This window comes from Formica exsecta, unplaced genomic scaffold (genome assembly GCF_003651465.1).
Source record: "Formica exsecta isolate Colony F162 unplaced genomic scaffold, ASM365146v1 scaffold194, whole genome shotgun sequence".
In the NCBI taxonomy this organism is placed as follows: domain Eukaryota; kingdom Metazoa; phylum Arthropoda; class Insecta; order Hymenoptera; family Formicidae; genus Formica; species Formica exsecta.
The window spans coordinates 541,742-557,832 of record NW_021849240.1 but is presented as its reverse complement, the minus strand read 5'-3'; the positions used below and the strand labels follow the sequence as shown (position 1 = coordinate 557,832).

The 16,091-nt window shown below is 28.3% G+C and overlaps 3 protein-coding genes across 7 annotated transcripts; 1 reads left to right on the top strand and 2 right to left on the bottom strand.

Moving 5' to 3' along the window:
• Window positions 1-49: 49 nt before the first annotated feature.
• On the bottom strand, window positions 50-5,270 carry LOC115234041 (armadillo-like helical domain-containing protein 3). 3 transcript variants are annotated; one of them, XM_029804746.1, is made up of 11 exons: window positions 5,185-5,270; window positions 3,544-3,732; window positions 2,914-3,199; window positions 2,663-2,796; window positions 2,335-2,545; window positions 1,838-2,132; window positions 1,512-1,729; window positions 1,022-1,254; window positions 817-943; window positions 457-731; window positions 50-185 (listed from the first exon to the last, which is right to left on the bottom strand). In XM_029804746.1, exons 2-11 carry the CDS (start codon window positions 3,688-3,690, stop codon window positions 93-95), a joined length of 2,019 nt encoding a protein of 672 aa, XP_029660606.1. In that variant the 5' UTR covers window positions 3,691-3,732; window positions 5,185-5,270; the 3' UTR covers window positions 50-92. The 3 variants fall into 3 exon arrangements, with proteins under 3 accessions (XP_029660606.1, XP_029660607.1, XP_029660605.1); XM_029804747.1 differs by lacking the exon at window positions 5,185-5,270 and adding an exon at window positions 4,085-4,407 and having other exon boundaries at window positions 1,512-1,657; XM_029804745.1 differs by lacking the exon at window positions 5,185-5,270 and adding an exon at window positions 4,085-4,399.
• LOC115234044 (probable sulfite oxidase, mitochondrial) lies at window positions 4,779-8,068 on the bottom strand. Of its 2 annotated transcripts, none has more exons than XM_029804754.1 (8): window positions 7,665-8,068; window positions 6,881-7,510; window positions 6,588-6,774; window positions 6,390-6,515; window positions 5,962-6,154; window positions 5,681-5,881; window positions 5,386-5,445; window positions 4,779-5,280 (listed from the first exon to the last, which is right to left on the bottom strand). In XM_029804754.1, the coding sequence occupies exons 1-8, from the start codon at window positions 7,703-7,705 to the stop codon at window positions 5,039-5,041; spliced, it is 1,680 nt and encodes a 559-aa protein (XP_029660614.1). In that variant the 5' UTR covers window positions 7,706-8,068; the 3' UTR covers window positions 4,779-5,038. The 2 variants fall into 2 exon arrangements, with proteins under 2 accessions (XP_029660614.1, XP_029660615.1); XM_029804755.1 differs by lacking the exon at window positions 7,665-8,068 and having other exon boundaries at window positions 6,881-7,272; window positions 7,359-7,510.
• A 983-nt stretch (window positions 8,069-9,051) lies between these two features.
• On the top strand, window positions 9,052-15,650 carry LOC115234095 (coiled-coil domain-containing protein 186). 2 transcript variants are annotated; one of them, XM_029804843.1, is made up of 9 exons: window positions 9,052-9,404; window positions 9,816-11,571; window positions 11,898-12,168; window positions 12,608-13,011; window positions 13,328-13,863; window positions 13,959-14,221; window positions 14,560-14,583; window positions 14,650-14,799; window positions 15,287-15,650. In XM_029804843.1, the coding sequence occupies exons 1-9, from the start codon at window positions 9,305-9,307 to the stop codon at window positions 15,347-15,349; spliced, it is 3,567 nt and encodes a 1,188-aa protein (XP_029660703.1). In that variant the 5' UTR covers window positions 9,052-9,304; the 3' UTR covers window positions 15,350-15,650. The 2 variants fall into 2 exon arrangements, with proteins under 2 accessions (XP_029660703.1, XP_029660704.1); XM_029804844.1 differs by lacking the exon at window positions 14,560-14,583.
• The last annotated feature ends 441 nt before the right edge of the window (window positions 15,651-16,091 follow it).

The window sequence follows — 16,091 nt, the reverse complement described above, 5'->3', positions numbered from 1 at the left end:
TGGTTTGGGATATATGATATAAGGATGTATTATAATAACAGTAATATAGCCACAATGTTGAAAATATATATTGCAATATAGATATTCTTACATTATGAAATATTTGAAAGTTCTTCTAGTATAGTTTGCGTATCTAAAGTATTAAGATCTATCGAAGCCCGTGTATCTACTATCACTCCAGTTACCTGAAAATAATGTTTAGAATGTTACTCATATATTACCTTCCAGTGGATATAACTATGCGCATGTAAAAATTTTATTGGTCCAATTTTCAGAGATAATAATATTAATATGAATTAAAATATTAATTAAATATACGTGTGTGCGCGCGGCGCGCATGCGCAATGTAAACTTCTTGTAATGTAAAAGACAACATAAGGTTCATATAGCATAAAACACATAAACTACATTTTATACATGTAATAGTTTTTTATACATCTTATTTATATTATTTACCATTTCCTCAAAAAATGCAGTATGATTAGGCTTTTCCGAGTATCTCTCATACTGATCCAGATTATCTTGCAGTTTTAAAGCAAGACTGTCATAATTCTGTATTATGATAGCTAGAATTTGTTGTTCCGTCGGTGTCGACAAGCTCTCTTTCGCTAGCCATGCAGCTATCTTTGGAGGAAAATGATTTACTATATCTCTCACATTCACAAGAGAATTTGTTAATTTAAGCGCATGTTCTTTGTACTCGTACGATTCACTAGTCGAATATCTCAGTGCTAAAATATTTCCATATCTCATTATAAAATATCATATTTTTTTATTGGTAATCTACAAAGATTTTTATGCTCATCAGTCACTTACCCATAGCATTTAAATTGGTAAAAATAAGCCTCATACGAATAATTTCATAAAATAATTCATCATAACTATTGGGTGATGACAGGAATGTATCAGCGTATGTAATGAAAAAATTTAAAATATTTACCACCTGTTTTGAAGAGTAACAAAAATATTATCTTATTCAATCATATCTTGATATAAATTTTTCAATTCTCTATCTCATTACCTGAATAGCTAAAGGAAATATGTTCATTTTCTTAATGAGATGGCTCTCATGAGTTGTTAAAAATTTCAACAAATTGATTAATGCAGTCCAAAGATCTCGCCACTGATAACCAAGTCTGACACGACATCTTTTTTGGTAACATAGCAGTCTTTGTAGAACGCCGATACAATGATGATATAATTCAAGTGGAAATTTCTTCATCATATGCGATGTTATAAATTCAACGAGCAGATCTATAATTAAAAAATAATAATAAAATACGCAATATACATCTTTACAAGTATGTGTTATAATGGAAAACAAAAGTGGGAGCATTTTATTTAATTCATCTAAAATAAAGTCTAAGTAATTTATATTCACACAATATATTTTATTAGTTAGATGCAATTAGAACGTTTTATGTTATTAAGGCAACAGCCCTTTTTTTTGGTTCCTATTTTATGGTATTTCTAGAACACACGCGACTTTTGAAACATATACTAGAATATACCGAGTAACGTGGCTGCAAGTGGTTGAGCAGGTGCTGCTTTATCTTGTAATTTTCTATGATGCATGGGTACTCTATGTAACTGAACTCTGAACGCCAGGTTCGCATCATGCATCAAACTGTTCGCGTATTGATCCTCCGCGATACAGCTTAGTATCAAGAAACATAATTTCACATTATTCATTATAGCCTCTGTTCTAATAACTTGCATAACTATTGAACTGTAATACATTAAATGTATGTTTATATGAGTACATGAATATATATATATATATATGTATAAATACGTGTATATATTTAATGTGCTTATTATCTTTTAATTTCCTCACCAGTACTGCAGAAAAGTTGCTAATAAATTGAACGGTTGAGACGTTACATCAGGTGGTGAAGCGCCAGGAGCTACCGCATTCGGACCCAAAGTATTATTCGGCGACGGAGGTGCGCTGGTATCGCTTTGCGTATAGGCCAGAGTAGTCACAAAATTACGATTTAAGTGTGTAGCTTCGTACAAAGCTAAAAGTAAAGCATTATTCGCGCGAACTTGTTGCGTTTTCGCTTCCTCTTCTCCAACAAACATGCTACCAACTATACTAGTCAAAGAGGATAACCAAGAAGCTTGTATTTCTGGAAATATATTGATTATTGTATTGAAAAACATTTACATATTGTATTATATCAATATAGAAAATATCCTGTAGAGAAGTCATCTAGTCTTCTCTCTTCTAAGATATCATATATTAAATTTAAATTATACAGTTTCGCGAAAAATTGATGAAAAGGATTTCTAATTAAAAGAAAGATTACACTATTATATCTCTTGCAATACCTGCTCTTTGTTGAGCGAATTGTCGACAAAACTCCGTTAATGAACTTGATATAGCTTGCCCGTATCCATTGAGGGCTAACTCATCATCCAAAATTGACAATTTAACAATATACGGATTTGCACTTTCATATTTTCTGTAGTTGACTAGAAGTGTTAATAATAAAACCACATCATGACCATGGCGATTCCTAGTAGCTGTATCTCTCAATAACTGCATGATGACATTAAATAAATATCACATTAGAACTAATGAAAATATTCTATTTATACAAATTTTATATACATCTAGAAAAATAATGTGTGTGGCTTATAAATAATTCTAACATACTTGAATTAGTGATTCAAAAACACTGTTTAGCATCACATATTCCAATAAGGTATTTTGGCTGATATTGTCCATACCAGTAATTATTATTAACAATAATTTTAGGCACAAAGCTTTTAAGCTATCAGGATATTCACCTAAAAAATCAAATTTTTCTCTCATTGTTTTACTATCTAATCTTTTTTTTCTAATTAAAATGTGAAATATATAAATATTTAGAATTATTAAATCATTTATATATATCTTTCTCATACCTGTCAAAAAATTATTACAATGTTGCATTAATGTTGTCATCCTCTGCTCTGCAGAGTCAAAGCCTACTAGAATATCTATTAAATTAAATCCATAGTCTCCTTGGTTAGCTTTTTTGTACATGGATTGGATAACTGCTGCTAAAGTTTGCAGTGCATATACTATCCTAAATGGATGTTCATCAACTAAAGTATCGACACAATGGCATACTAATGCGTTCAAATTTTCTTTGCTAGCATTTAATTGTTCCGATGTCATATGCAAAATTTCATTCTCGATATGAGGTACCTACAATATTATATTCATCTTTATTTATGTATATTTTCCAAGAAATAATATTTATCAATAACAAAATTTACTATATTAAAAGAATTATTTATATCTCAAAAATATATAAATTTAAATTCATAATCTGTACTTCTATATAAAAATATGTCATTTATTTAGGAAGCCATATTAGTTGTAAGTTGTAAGTATTCATGCATAAACAATAGCAATTAAGCTTCGATAATTAAAGCCCACAAAATTCAAAAATGGTAACAAAGTACACAATATAAGTAAACAGATTACTTGTTACAATTATTAACATCACTGCTTAAAAAAATGTATATAAGATTTAAAAAAATACATACCATAGGTTTAATAAGAAACAGTTCATTCCAAAAATTTGGATGAGCTAGGGTTAAATCTTCACCTTTGAAGAAACTCTCGTAGATTGGTACTAACTTGCATTTATGTTGACGTTTGGCACCAGAGCCACTTCTTTTTCTCATAGCCATTGGAATAGCAAATTATTATTTACTGTTCATATTTAATAAAATCTAGAAACATATGTAATATTTAAGAAAAATTTTTTCATATAATATAGGTACACACAATAATCTCAACGCGTTCCTTAAATTTTTTTAAAAATTACTTTTTAAAAAATGTTAGAAAAAATATCACATCAATCTGCATTTCTCTAACTTTTTTTGTTATAGTTAACAAAAATTTTTTTTTATATAATTATTTATTAAAATCTAAAAAATCTCGGTGCATAATATAAACTCGAACTATTAATATATATCTTTTTAAAATTTATAATTCATACTAATGTAAAGTTATAGAATAGCGAGAGAGAGAGAGAGAGAGAGAGAGAAAGAGAGAGATTATTCGATATATAATAAATCTTACCAATTTCTTAAAATTTAATAATTTAATAATTATAATAATTAAAATATCGTATATCGAATAATGAGAATTTAACCAAGAAAATCGTTTATATCAAAAATTATTCAGTTAAAAAAATATTTCAAGGTTAGAACACGCTTGTATCTTGTATCAGCCAAAATGCAACCTGCTTGAATTAACCTCAAACTTTAGGGTGTCGAATCCTGTCTAGCAAAGACTCGAACCCTATTTAGCGAAGAATCGAACCCCACTTAGCCGAGACTCAAACTTTACTTAGCAAAGATTCAAACCGTTTAGCATAGATTAGAATATTCAGCAGAGAGTCTATGCATTGCATAGTCTATGGCAAGTCTAATCAGTAAAGTTTAAAATACATGTTCTGTCAGAAATTTGGTTTAAATAAATTCTATATTTGTGCATAATTATTTAAGCAATCTCATTACAGTAACTTAATTTTATTTCTCCCGTTATCCGGAAAAAAATCTATTTGATGACAAGAAGAGTAACGAGTATTCAAATCATAAAATCTAAATAATATTCATTTAGGATTTTTTTCTAAATATATTTAAATTTATAAGAATAAAATATACATATTTTTATTTTATTTTAGTTTTATTTAATGTAAAATATTCTATATTTTATACTTGTAAACATATACACATTTTTTAGAACAATCGATCGAGTGTCCTCCCTTTAAAAAAAAAAAGTTATAAATACAAAAACTATTACTATCAGTGAAAAGAAAGATTTGAGTTGAAAAAATTTACTTAATTTTAATTTTTTCATATCAATACCAATTCAGTGATATTTTTCTAATTATAATTAACCTAAAATGATTTATTTTTAGTCAATATAAAATATAGTATAATTATAACTGCCAAACACTTGATTAATTCAGAAGATACAAACTCAGAATAAATTATTTATTAAAAGTCGATAGAAAAATAACCAATTGGTTTATTGTTTTAATTTAATTTTAATTCTCTGATATGCATTGCAAAGCAATCCTCGAATGTTATAAATATTATCAAAGCTTTCTGGTTGAACATTATACGCTGAGTCAACTGCTTTTGCCCAGATTTCAATTTCATTAATATTCTTACCAACAGGTAATTCCACTCTCCATAATGACCAACTCCAGTATCGACCTTGCTTTGCCTGAAGATCTTCTATCAAATCTGCTGTATGCCAAGTCTTCCCTTTATATTAAACAATATAAAAATTTTAATAATAGAAAATCATTAAAATGAAGAAAATGATAAGGATAATTTGCTATAAGCTTTTATTTCTTTTTTTTTTCTTACCTTTATCATTTGTTACATCAACACGAATTATTTTCCGACCACCACCAGACCATGCATAACCTGATGAAATTTATTATATTTTATAAGCATTTATGTAAAAATAACTATAGGTTTAAATCTTGTCAATACAACAAACCTAAGTATGACTATAACATATACAAAATATATTTTGAGTATCATATATAATCTTTTTTATATTTCATGATTCAAATTTAATTTAATATTCATTACATCTTAATCATTATTTTTGTAACAGATCAGACAATTGTGATTACCTAACTTTCATTTTTTTTACCTTTTACTTCTATTTTTCCTTTTTTTACTTCAACTACATCTGAATTTTGTGGATCGCATATTGCCGATATTACGGGCATTTCTTGTATCGCAGGCGATTTACTGAAGTCTACATTGTCCCAATTTGTACTCGGAGAGAATCCTTTATAATCGCCCTGTTGCCACTGCGATTCACTTTCTTGCTTTGAAACGCAAATTTTATCTATCAAATATTTTGAGACATAAGCACATGAATTCAATAGTTATACATAATCAATATTAGAGTCTTAAAATTATCCATACTAAGCCATTTCACGTTTCTCGCCCCCACAAAACCAGGAACGATTATTCTAATCGGGAATCCGTGATCTCTGCTTAATGGTTTACCATTCATTTCATAAGCTAAAATCACGTCTCCTCTTGGATCCATAGCTTTGTCGATAGGAATACTTGTACCATATGGCATACCGGATGGATCTAAATCATATCCTTCAAACTGATGAGAAAATATTAATGTTTTCGGAAAGCATCTTTTTAATGTAAATTATATATTATTTATAAGTATATATATCCATATATATATAATATATGCTAACAAAATTAATTTAGACTTTATCAAATAGGTGCAAATATTTTAACAAGAGGAATCAGAAGAATAGCATCAATATGCAGAGTTTAATAACAACATTTCTATAAAAATTGGGCTACTTTCGATTACATAAAGAAGATACCTGAACATGATCAAATTCATCTTCATTGATTCCCAAATCTTTTAATACATCATATAATCGTGCGCCAGTCCATGTGGCATTTCCAACTGCACCTACATTCCAATTAATCCCTTTCAATTTCTTTACCTATAAATAAAGTGCTACATAAATATTGTTACTACTCAGAACAGTGATTTTTGATTTTTGTATAGCATATACCTTTGACATTTCTGAACGCCTATTTCCACCGCACATGATAGCTGCTGTTATTGTGTGCTTGTCATACTTCTTTATTGCCTCAAAATCAAGTGTCTTTTTGATTTTTTCCTCTATTGCTAATTCTAGTTTGTAATCTTTTAAATCTATTTGGGGTACTGGTAGGTGATTTCTAATATAAAAGAGATCACTATGCGAAGAAAAAAGAAGCAACATCAATGTAATATAGTTAAAAGTATGTGCAAAGCATGTATAGTAGAGAGAAAAACAACTTGAATAATATATATAAAACTTACACTGGTGTAAGAAAACTCTCAACTAACATTGAAGACGGTGGTTCTGCACAGAAAGGTTTATGACCATTGATTATTAAGGCTTTATGCCTAGTTGGTTCATTTGCATATGGATCATACAAATCGTTCTTATTAGATGTAGCATCCTCTTTTGATATATTTCCTATTCTCATAGATTCTAACAATGAGTATATTTCAGGTGTATTGTGATTGGCAAAAATTGACCAAAAAGGATCAATTGAACCTCCTGCTGCCATCAAAATTTTTGAGGGACCACCTGGATGTTTGTCTACAAATTCTGTTATATCATATACTCCTTGTCCAAAGGTAACCCAAATACGATTCTCTTTATTATCATGTTTTCCTACTTCTTCCAAAGTGTAGACCTTCATATCCTTTCGTAATTGACCACATTGTATATTTTGTGTTGCATTAAAAGTATAAACATTTTTTTTATATTTAAAAGCATAGTAGGATATACCTAAAACTGATACAGCAACAACAACATATGTTGCATATGAAGTAACAGAATTTTGCGTGTTTTTAGAAAATTTATATTTCTTTTCTGCAGAATATTGTTGGCACATATTAGCATAATTTCTTACAACCATTTGTAATAATGGTATCTGCGATCTGAAATGAGTTAACCAAAAGATAATTTAAAGATTTTAAAAATCTATCTACACATAATCTACATATATAATTTAATGTATTAAAAATAATACTATTCAGTTAATTAATAGATACAATAGTTTTTAGATAATAAAAACAATATATGTATGAATACCTCTGTCTTATTCCATAAAATATTTTCGAGTGTAAATTCATAATATTAATTTGTAAATGGACTGTTTATTTAATATTTCAAACTCGTCACAGTGTCAACAACGCAATTCGATATTAGATAATATATATATAGTATAATGCACTGATGCTTTGTAAGCATATATAAGACGTATAAATCTATAAATATGGAATATGAACTGCATATCTGATAATACAAGAGAGAGAGAGTAAAAGAAAAAAAAAGCGTTTTCTAATCTTGCTAAATGAACAGCGAATATATAGCGACGTATTTTGATTACAAGTTTTTTTATTTTATTTATTTTTTTTTTTTAAGAATGCTCTTAACTCGGAAATATAGTTGAGTGCATATATATATTTATATATTAAAGAGAATCCCTTTAATTTGAAGAAGTTTTTTAGCATGTAAATGTACGTCTCTGCCAATAAAAGGCTTGAATTCATAGTAAAATATAGTGATTAATTGATCCGTTGAATTAACCCGTTTATTCAAAAATGCTATTAGTTGGCGATATGGACAAGGAAAGGTTTAAAAATATAGCGTTTTCGAATGAAGGGGTTAACCCAATCCGGTTCAATTAATCATTATATTTTACTATGAATTCAAGCCTTTTATTGGCAGACACGATGCATTGACGTCATTAATCGCTCTGAGAGCGATTAACCCTGCTACATTCGAAAACGCTAATAGAGTGGGATTAGAGTGCAGTATTCACAGCTTCTATATAATATAAAATATATATATTCTATATATTATAGAAATCGTGGCAATATTTTTCGGTTTCTTTCGAGTAAGTTCGGTTTGACTATATACGTGATTGGTACATATCAAAATTGTTAGTACCCCTTAAGCCCGTATCAGACTACGCATTGAAGATTGAGATTCAAGATTCAAGATTGAAATTTGACCAATCAAGATAAAGAAATTTTAATCCCTTTTATTCTGATTAGTCAGATTCCAAACTTTAATCTTCAATCTTCAATTTTCAATGCATAGTCTGATACGGGCTTTACTGCAAATTATCCAATCATTATAGAATAGGCCCATCCATAGACATAGTATATCTAGACCGAGCGTTTGCCTTTATTTAAGGAGTGGGGGCCGATGCCCACGTAGAAAAGGACATACTCTGTTTCGTGCCCCTTGCGTTCTCTCTCGCTCGCACGTAGCATGACGAAAGAGAGCGCTATGCTCTGTGCGAGCGAGAGAGAACGCAAGGGACACGAAACAGAGTATGTCCTTTTCTACGTGGGCATCGGCCCCCACTCCTCAACACTCGGTCTAGATATACTATGTCTATGGGCCCATCTATGTAGTTTATATATCTATGCATACATTTATATGCTCTCTCATCTCCCTAACTATAGTATATTTATACTATGGTTATATACTACTGATTGTAGTTTTCAATCATTGACAGCTGCGCGCAGATATAATTTATAATCAATCCTTTATTTATAGGTCACTTTTTCAATTTTATAGGAAACTTTGAATGCCGCAACCTGTTTTTTATGATATCAGAAATGAATAAATGTCTTCGATACTATTGATTTACACTTGCAAATTGTGTAAAATAATGAGTTAAAATCAGTTTTATATACTGATTAGATATTTCAATTGGGATGAGCGAAAAATCAGAGTTTCTTGATGACGAAACGAATTTTACCGAAAAATGTGACGGTGCTAATTTTATTTCAAAGCAAGATGTTCGATTAACCGAAGGTATAAATTCAGTCTAGAAACATATTTATTCCAGTATATTTACTAGAATGTGTGTGTGAGTGTGTGTGTGTATGTTTTGTACATATATAAGTTGTACAGAGAGTTATAGATTAAAACCCACTCACTCACACATTTACTTCAGTTGTAATATTTATTAACATATAGTAAAAAAATATTTATACATAATAAAATGACATAATGTAAAATAGATATATATAAAATTAATGTTGCTTTTCTACTCTTTTTGATGTTACTTTTAACTCAAAAGAAAATTAACTTTGTTCATGTCAAATAGTTTTTTTAGAGATGCTGCAGTAATACATTTAATATTGTGGAATTTATTAATATCAAAATTTGTACTTGAGTTTAAGAGACATATTGATCACAATAATTATTTTTGTATGCAACCAGGAACAATGATGCAGAATGGTGTCTTGCAAATTCAAAATAATCATTGTAGAAATAATATATTCAGAAGCAAAAGCGACTCAGCATTATCAAGAAAAAATGATGGAAAACTAAAACAGGATTATCTGATGACAGACAACATTGATTTATTGACTAGGTTTAATATCAACAAATCTATTACCAACATTCCTAATATAAAACTTCAAACATATCACTTATCTAACAGTGAGAACCGCCTTTTATACAACAATGGTTCTCTTCATGACTCATTTTCCAATAATATGAGTGTTTCTTTATCCTTAATACCAGTATCATCTTTAGATCTATTTCTAGTCAAAAATAAAGTTCACAAATCTGAAAATGATGTATGTGCATATAGAAATATAGCAGGAGCATGTATGGACGAAGAAGAGATACTATTTAATCGATCGAGCAAAGCAAAAAATCTTTCATCTACTTTGCAATGTTCTATGAATGAAGAAGTTATTAATATGTTTGAAAATAATTTAATAAAAGACAAACATGATAAAAATTATTTTAAAGAACAGACTGCTGCTGCAGAAACTAATGTATTTCAAACAGAACAATCTTGCAAAGAAATAATAGACTTACAATCACAGATAAATAATAATGAAACTTTAAATGAGAAAAATCAAGATGAGAAAGAAGATCTATGTAAGGAAAATGGGTCAATTTCAACTTTGACACTAAATGCCCATGTGCAAAATAGTTTGACACCTCGACCAACATTAGCTGATGACAGTAAACTTGTTAAAATGTCTCTCTTGACAAATCCGATAACTATAATGCAATCAAATGTTCAACTTTTAAATAAGAGTCGTAATTTTTTCAACTTTATCACAGAGAAATCGACAAACATTATGGAAAAAGCTCTACTACCGCAACATTTGGCAATGAAATACAATCACATATCAAAATCCATTGAAACCAATGCTATGATGGGATTTTATACTAATAGCGAATCTTCTTTGAAAGACATAATTGGAAAGACTAGATTGGACACAGATTTAACAACGAATCCGAGTAATAGTCGTATAACAAATTGTATGGTAATACCAAATCACGACAAGAACAAAGATAAGTTGAATAGTATAACAAATAGTGAAATTGATGTAAATCTATCCACATGTATAAAAGAGAATAAAACATGCGATAATTTGGAAAATGCAGAACGACAATTACATAGTTCTAAGAATAAAGTATCAAACGAGAAAGAATATATTTTCCAAAAAAATGATGTAGACAGATTAGATTACAATATTATCAGTGAACAAGCACAAGATGTATCATTGCCAGAAATAAATGAAAATGAAAGTAATTTTCTGCACAGAGAAAGATTGCTTAATGATATGCATGAAAAAGATTCATCTAAACTTAGTAATTTGATAGAGTCAAATATTTTAAGATTAGACTCATTAGAACATCCATTATATCTTACATTATTGGAAGATTATACCAGTTTAAAACTCAAGAATGCAAAATTGCTAGAAAGAATTGAGCATTTAGAGAAGTCGAATCAATTGAACAAATCATTCTGTGAAACCCAGACAAATACAGATACGTTTATCTTACAAATAGAGAACTTGGAAAAAACTATAAATAAATTAAGAGCCGATTTGAATACATCACTGGATATGCAAGAAGCTCTGAGGAAGGAGTGTATGGCAATTAATAAGGAGAAGGAAAACATGGTTATGAGATATGCAACTAGTGAGAAACAGTTGATAGATTCACAAAGGTATGTATAAGAAAAACCATTTTATTATTTGATATCTGTATTATTTTTTAGACATGATTGAGAAAAGTGAAATCTCCTATGAAATCTCAGTTAGGAGCAGTTTATATATTTTAAATAAGTTAAAAATAGGGAATGTTTTCTAAGCATTTCTTATATTGTTGAATATTGTTACTTTATCGGTCGTACGTACAAAGATTTTAAGAGAGGAAATCGAACTTGTCATAAGTGCTTAGTGACTAGTTGATTAATTTCCATAATAGATCGACATCTATACATTAAATATATACAATTGTTTGGTAAAGTTTAATTTGTAATGTATATAACAGAGCGATAGATTGCGCGGAACGCAAAGTTAAAGAACTTCTAAAGGATCAAGAATTATTCCAAAACAAGTTACGCCAAACACAGGGTGAACGTACAAGAATATGTAACATTATGGATGGAAAATGCCGTGAGATTGCTGATCTTCAAAAGGAAATAGAGAGATTAAAAGAAGATAATAAAATGAATGAAATCAAACTAAAGTGGACGCAAAACAAACTTAAAACTGAAATGGACTCACAGAAGGATACTCAACAGAAATTAGATAAAGCTTTGGTAATCATACAGTGCAATTTTTTTTTTACATCTTAAGTTGTAAGAAAAAGCAGCTTAAAAATTATGTTTTGAATAAACGAGCGAGCGTATAATAATAAGTCAAGTCTCATTTTAGTCATAAATACTAAATACTAAACTATTATCTGTATTATTACCGCTGTATTAAATTAATAATAATTGAGCTTTGATAAGCAAAAAGAAACCTACATATAAAAAAATACTTTTAATTTGAAAAATTTATCAAATCAATTGACTTTATACTTTGTATAATGATAAATTTCTCTAAGAGAGATTTCGCAAACAAAATTTTGCAATTTTTTAATTATTTTCTAAAATTGATTGCAAATATGTTTAATCTCAATAATATAATATGTAATATAATATATAATATATTCTCAATATTCATTATATATTCTAATATATTATTTATATATTGCAGATGAAAATAAGTGATATGAAAGAAGAATGCGAACAGATACGCCGTGAAACGCAAGAATCATTTCGGAAATTTCAGCAATCTGAGGAGAATAAAGCTGTGACATTGGATCAGCAATTAAAAGAGCATCAGGCGCGTTTGATTTTAGAAAGACATGTTACGGAAGATAAAGAAACACTAAGACTTCAATTACAGAAGGAATTAGAAACATTAAAATCTAGACAACAAAATTTAATCGAAGAAAATAATAGACTCAGCCTAAAAGTTCAAGAGTCTGAGAAAACTCGATCGAACACTGAAAATAATTTAAGTGATTTGAAGATTGTTGCAAATCAACGTCAGGAACAAATCACTGAATTATTAAACAAAGTTTCTCAGTTAGAAGCATTAAAACTTCAATTGCAACAGTAAGTATATTACAAGAATATAATATTACATAATGTGTGTGTATATGTGTCATTACTTTAAGTATAATACAAAAAAAATATAAACCTAAAATATATCACTCTGCATGCCATATATGTAAAAAATATGGTAAAAATTATGATGTTTAGAATGTTTAGGCCTTAATTTTATCCAAACATCTCCCATTTACAAAAAATGTTTTCTTTTGACGAATTTACTTGAGTTTTGTATTATTATAACTCTGAAATTTGCGACATTAAATGAAATTCTAATGTTATTGGATGATACTTTAATTACAAGCTATTTATTTGTACACAGTAAAGAAGAGTGCATAGTATCGGCTGAAGCTCAAATATTGCAATTACGATCGGTTAACGAGGAATTGCGATTTGACATGCAAGCATGTCGTCAAAAGGAAGCGGATATGTTAGATTTTACGCAAAAATTGACAGACAAAAATGTACGTCTTCAATCCGAGTTTATTGCGATTCAAACAAAGGCGAATGATCTCGAATCCGAACACGGTCCGTTACATGACTGTATTAATGAATTGACTAATAAAATCAAAGTTTTGGAAGAAGATTTGATGCAAGAACGAAAGAAACGAAGAGAGGAGTGTGAGATATTGGCTAAGCATGTTGCTGAACAAACTCAGCGAGGGCAAGACATTGCTCAGAAATTGGAAGACAGTCAAGGTGAAAATGCAGTATTGAAAAGAAGACATCAAATTTCCATAAAGGAGATGACACGAGAATTACAACAATGTCGTAGAAAATTGGAAATGTTTGAAACTGCATCTCCCAGTAATTCATTGGACATTACATCTCGAACCGGATCTAATACTTCTTTAACAGGTTTAATAGATTCACAATATTTTTTATTGATTAACGAGTAAATTTAATTTTATCCTGTATTGGATTTTGACATAAGAAATTCTGTCTCTTTTTAGGCGATACATTAAATGGTGCCTTATCGGATAACAATGCTAATAGTGATCACATTTACTCTATAGAACCTAGTAAACAAGTACTAATGGATCGCATTATAAAATTACAAAAGAAAAATGTAAAAAGAGCAGAAAAATTAGATTTTTTCGAAGAGCATACACAAATATTGACGGAAGAGCTACGGAAAAAAACAAAAATAATAGAATACTATATCATACATCAAGATTTTGGAGCTTTGGCATGTAATGAAAGAGATAAATATAAGGTAAAAGCCAACACACTTTTTTTTAATTAATTTTATTTTATCTTGTAATAAATGTATTTTATAAATATTGATATATATATATATGGCAAAAATAGTTTTAAAATATATATATTCTTTGTTCAAATTGTCTATTAATGCATCTCTATAAATATATAGAGTTTAAAAAGTTTAATTTTCATTTTTCTTAAATGAGATTATTCTACAAAAATATCATCAAAAAATAGATATAACTAATTTTTTCAATACAACGAAAATCTTTCTTGAATAGAGATTCAACAACTCTGTTTATTGTTGCTTATATGTTGATAATAATAGAGTCTTTGTTTCTTACATCCAAGCATTTCAAAAGCAGAAGAGATACAGTAAGTGTGAGAAAATGGATTCTTCAATAGATTAAAAAGTTTAAATTATTTTCTAATTATATATAGGTGGAATTGGCACAGCATGGAGGTATCATGGCATCCCTTTACAATCATAGAGTTTCAGATGAGAATATGACCCTAGAACTTTCTTTAGAAATAAACCAGAAATTACAAGCGGTTCTTGAAGATGTATTATTAAAAAACATTACTCTAAAAGTAAGTATGTCAAATAAAAGTTATATAAATAAGAAATAAATGAAAAATATAATATTATATATAGTAATGCTAAACTGATCACTTTTTGAAATATTCCATTTCGCTTTCAAACAAATGTGAATATGAGAATACAAAGTAAGTTTAAAAATTCGTTTCAATTTGATTATAATTGTGAAAGAAACTGTGTTTTTTTTATATATTTTACACATATCAACAAATTCAAAGTTGTTCAAATCTTTTAGATACTTTGAAAGTCGTACAATTTTTCTTGTATTATAATCTATTTCAAATTGATTAAAAGAATCTAAATTATATTTTTCTGCTCCAAAAAGTGATCATTTTGTCATGGAATAGAGAAAGAGAGAGGAAGAGGGAGAGAGAGAGAAAGAGAGAAGAGCATAGTAATATTTATTATTTTAGAGGAAATATATATAACATTGTTAATTTTTATTAATGTTTGTTATCTTTGTATTATTATACTTTACAGGACAATATCGATACATTAGGTAAGGAGATAGCAAAATTAACAATGGAACATCAACAAAAATAATAATATTGACAATTAATAATTAATAATTGTTATATGTATATAGATAATTACATACATAAGTATCATGTTATATATTGATATGAGGAGAGGGAAGAGAGAAAGAGAGAGTTAATATTTATTGTTGTTTTAAATTAATCACATTTTCTTTTAGCTATTATCATATAATTCAATAATATATGTAAATATTTACTTAAAAATGTATATTTCTCACTTAGAAAGATTTAATGTGTATGTATTTGGAATATATTATATTATATATTATATTTACAAAATAGGAATAAAAAAAGCACCATTAGAACAAGTCAATTTATATTATCATATATTTTATGCAGGATGTTATATAATTTATTTAGCTGAAAAAAATGATTTTTCTCACGATTTTTTAGCTGAGGAAAATAATTTTTCTCATATAAAAATATGGAGATACATTTTATCATGCAAAGCTTTAGTGTTTTCAAAGTAAATAGTTTCTAAAATTAAAGAAACTAATATTTCTCCTTTTATTTAAATTTGGGGAATTTATATATATACATACACACATATACATACATACATATATATATGTGTGTGTATATGTATATAAATCCAAATTATTAGAATATAATTGTGAATAATAAAATATCCAATTTATTTAAAAAAATAAAAATAATTAACTAATCACAAGCTTAATATAAATCGCCATATCAGATGCTACAATAGTGCAATATAGTATAATATAGTATATTATAGTATAATATATTAT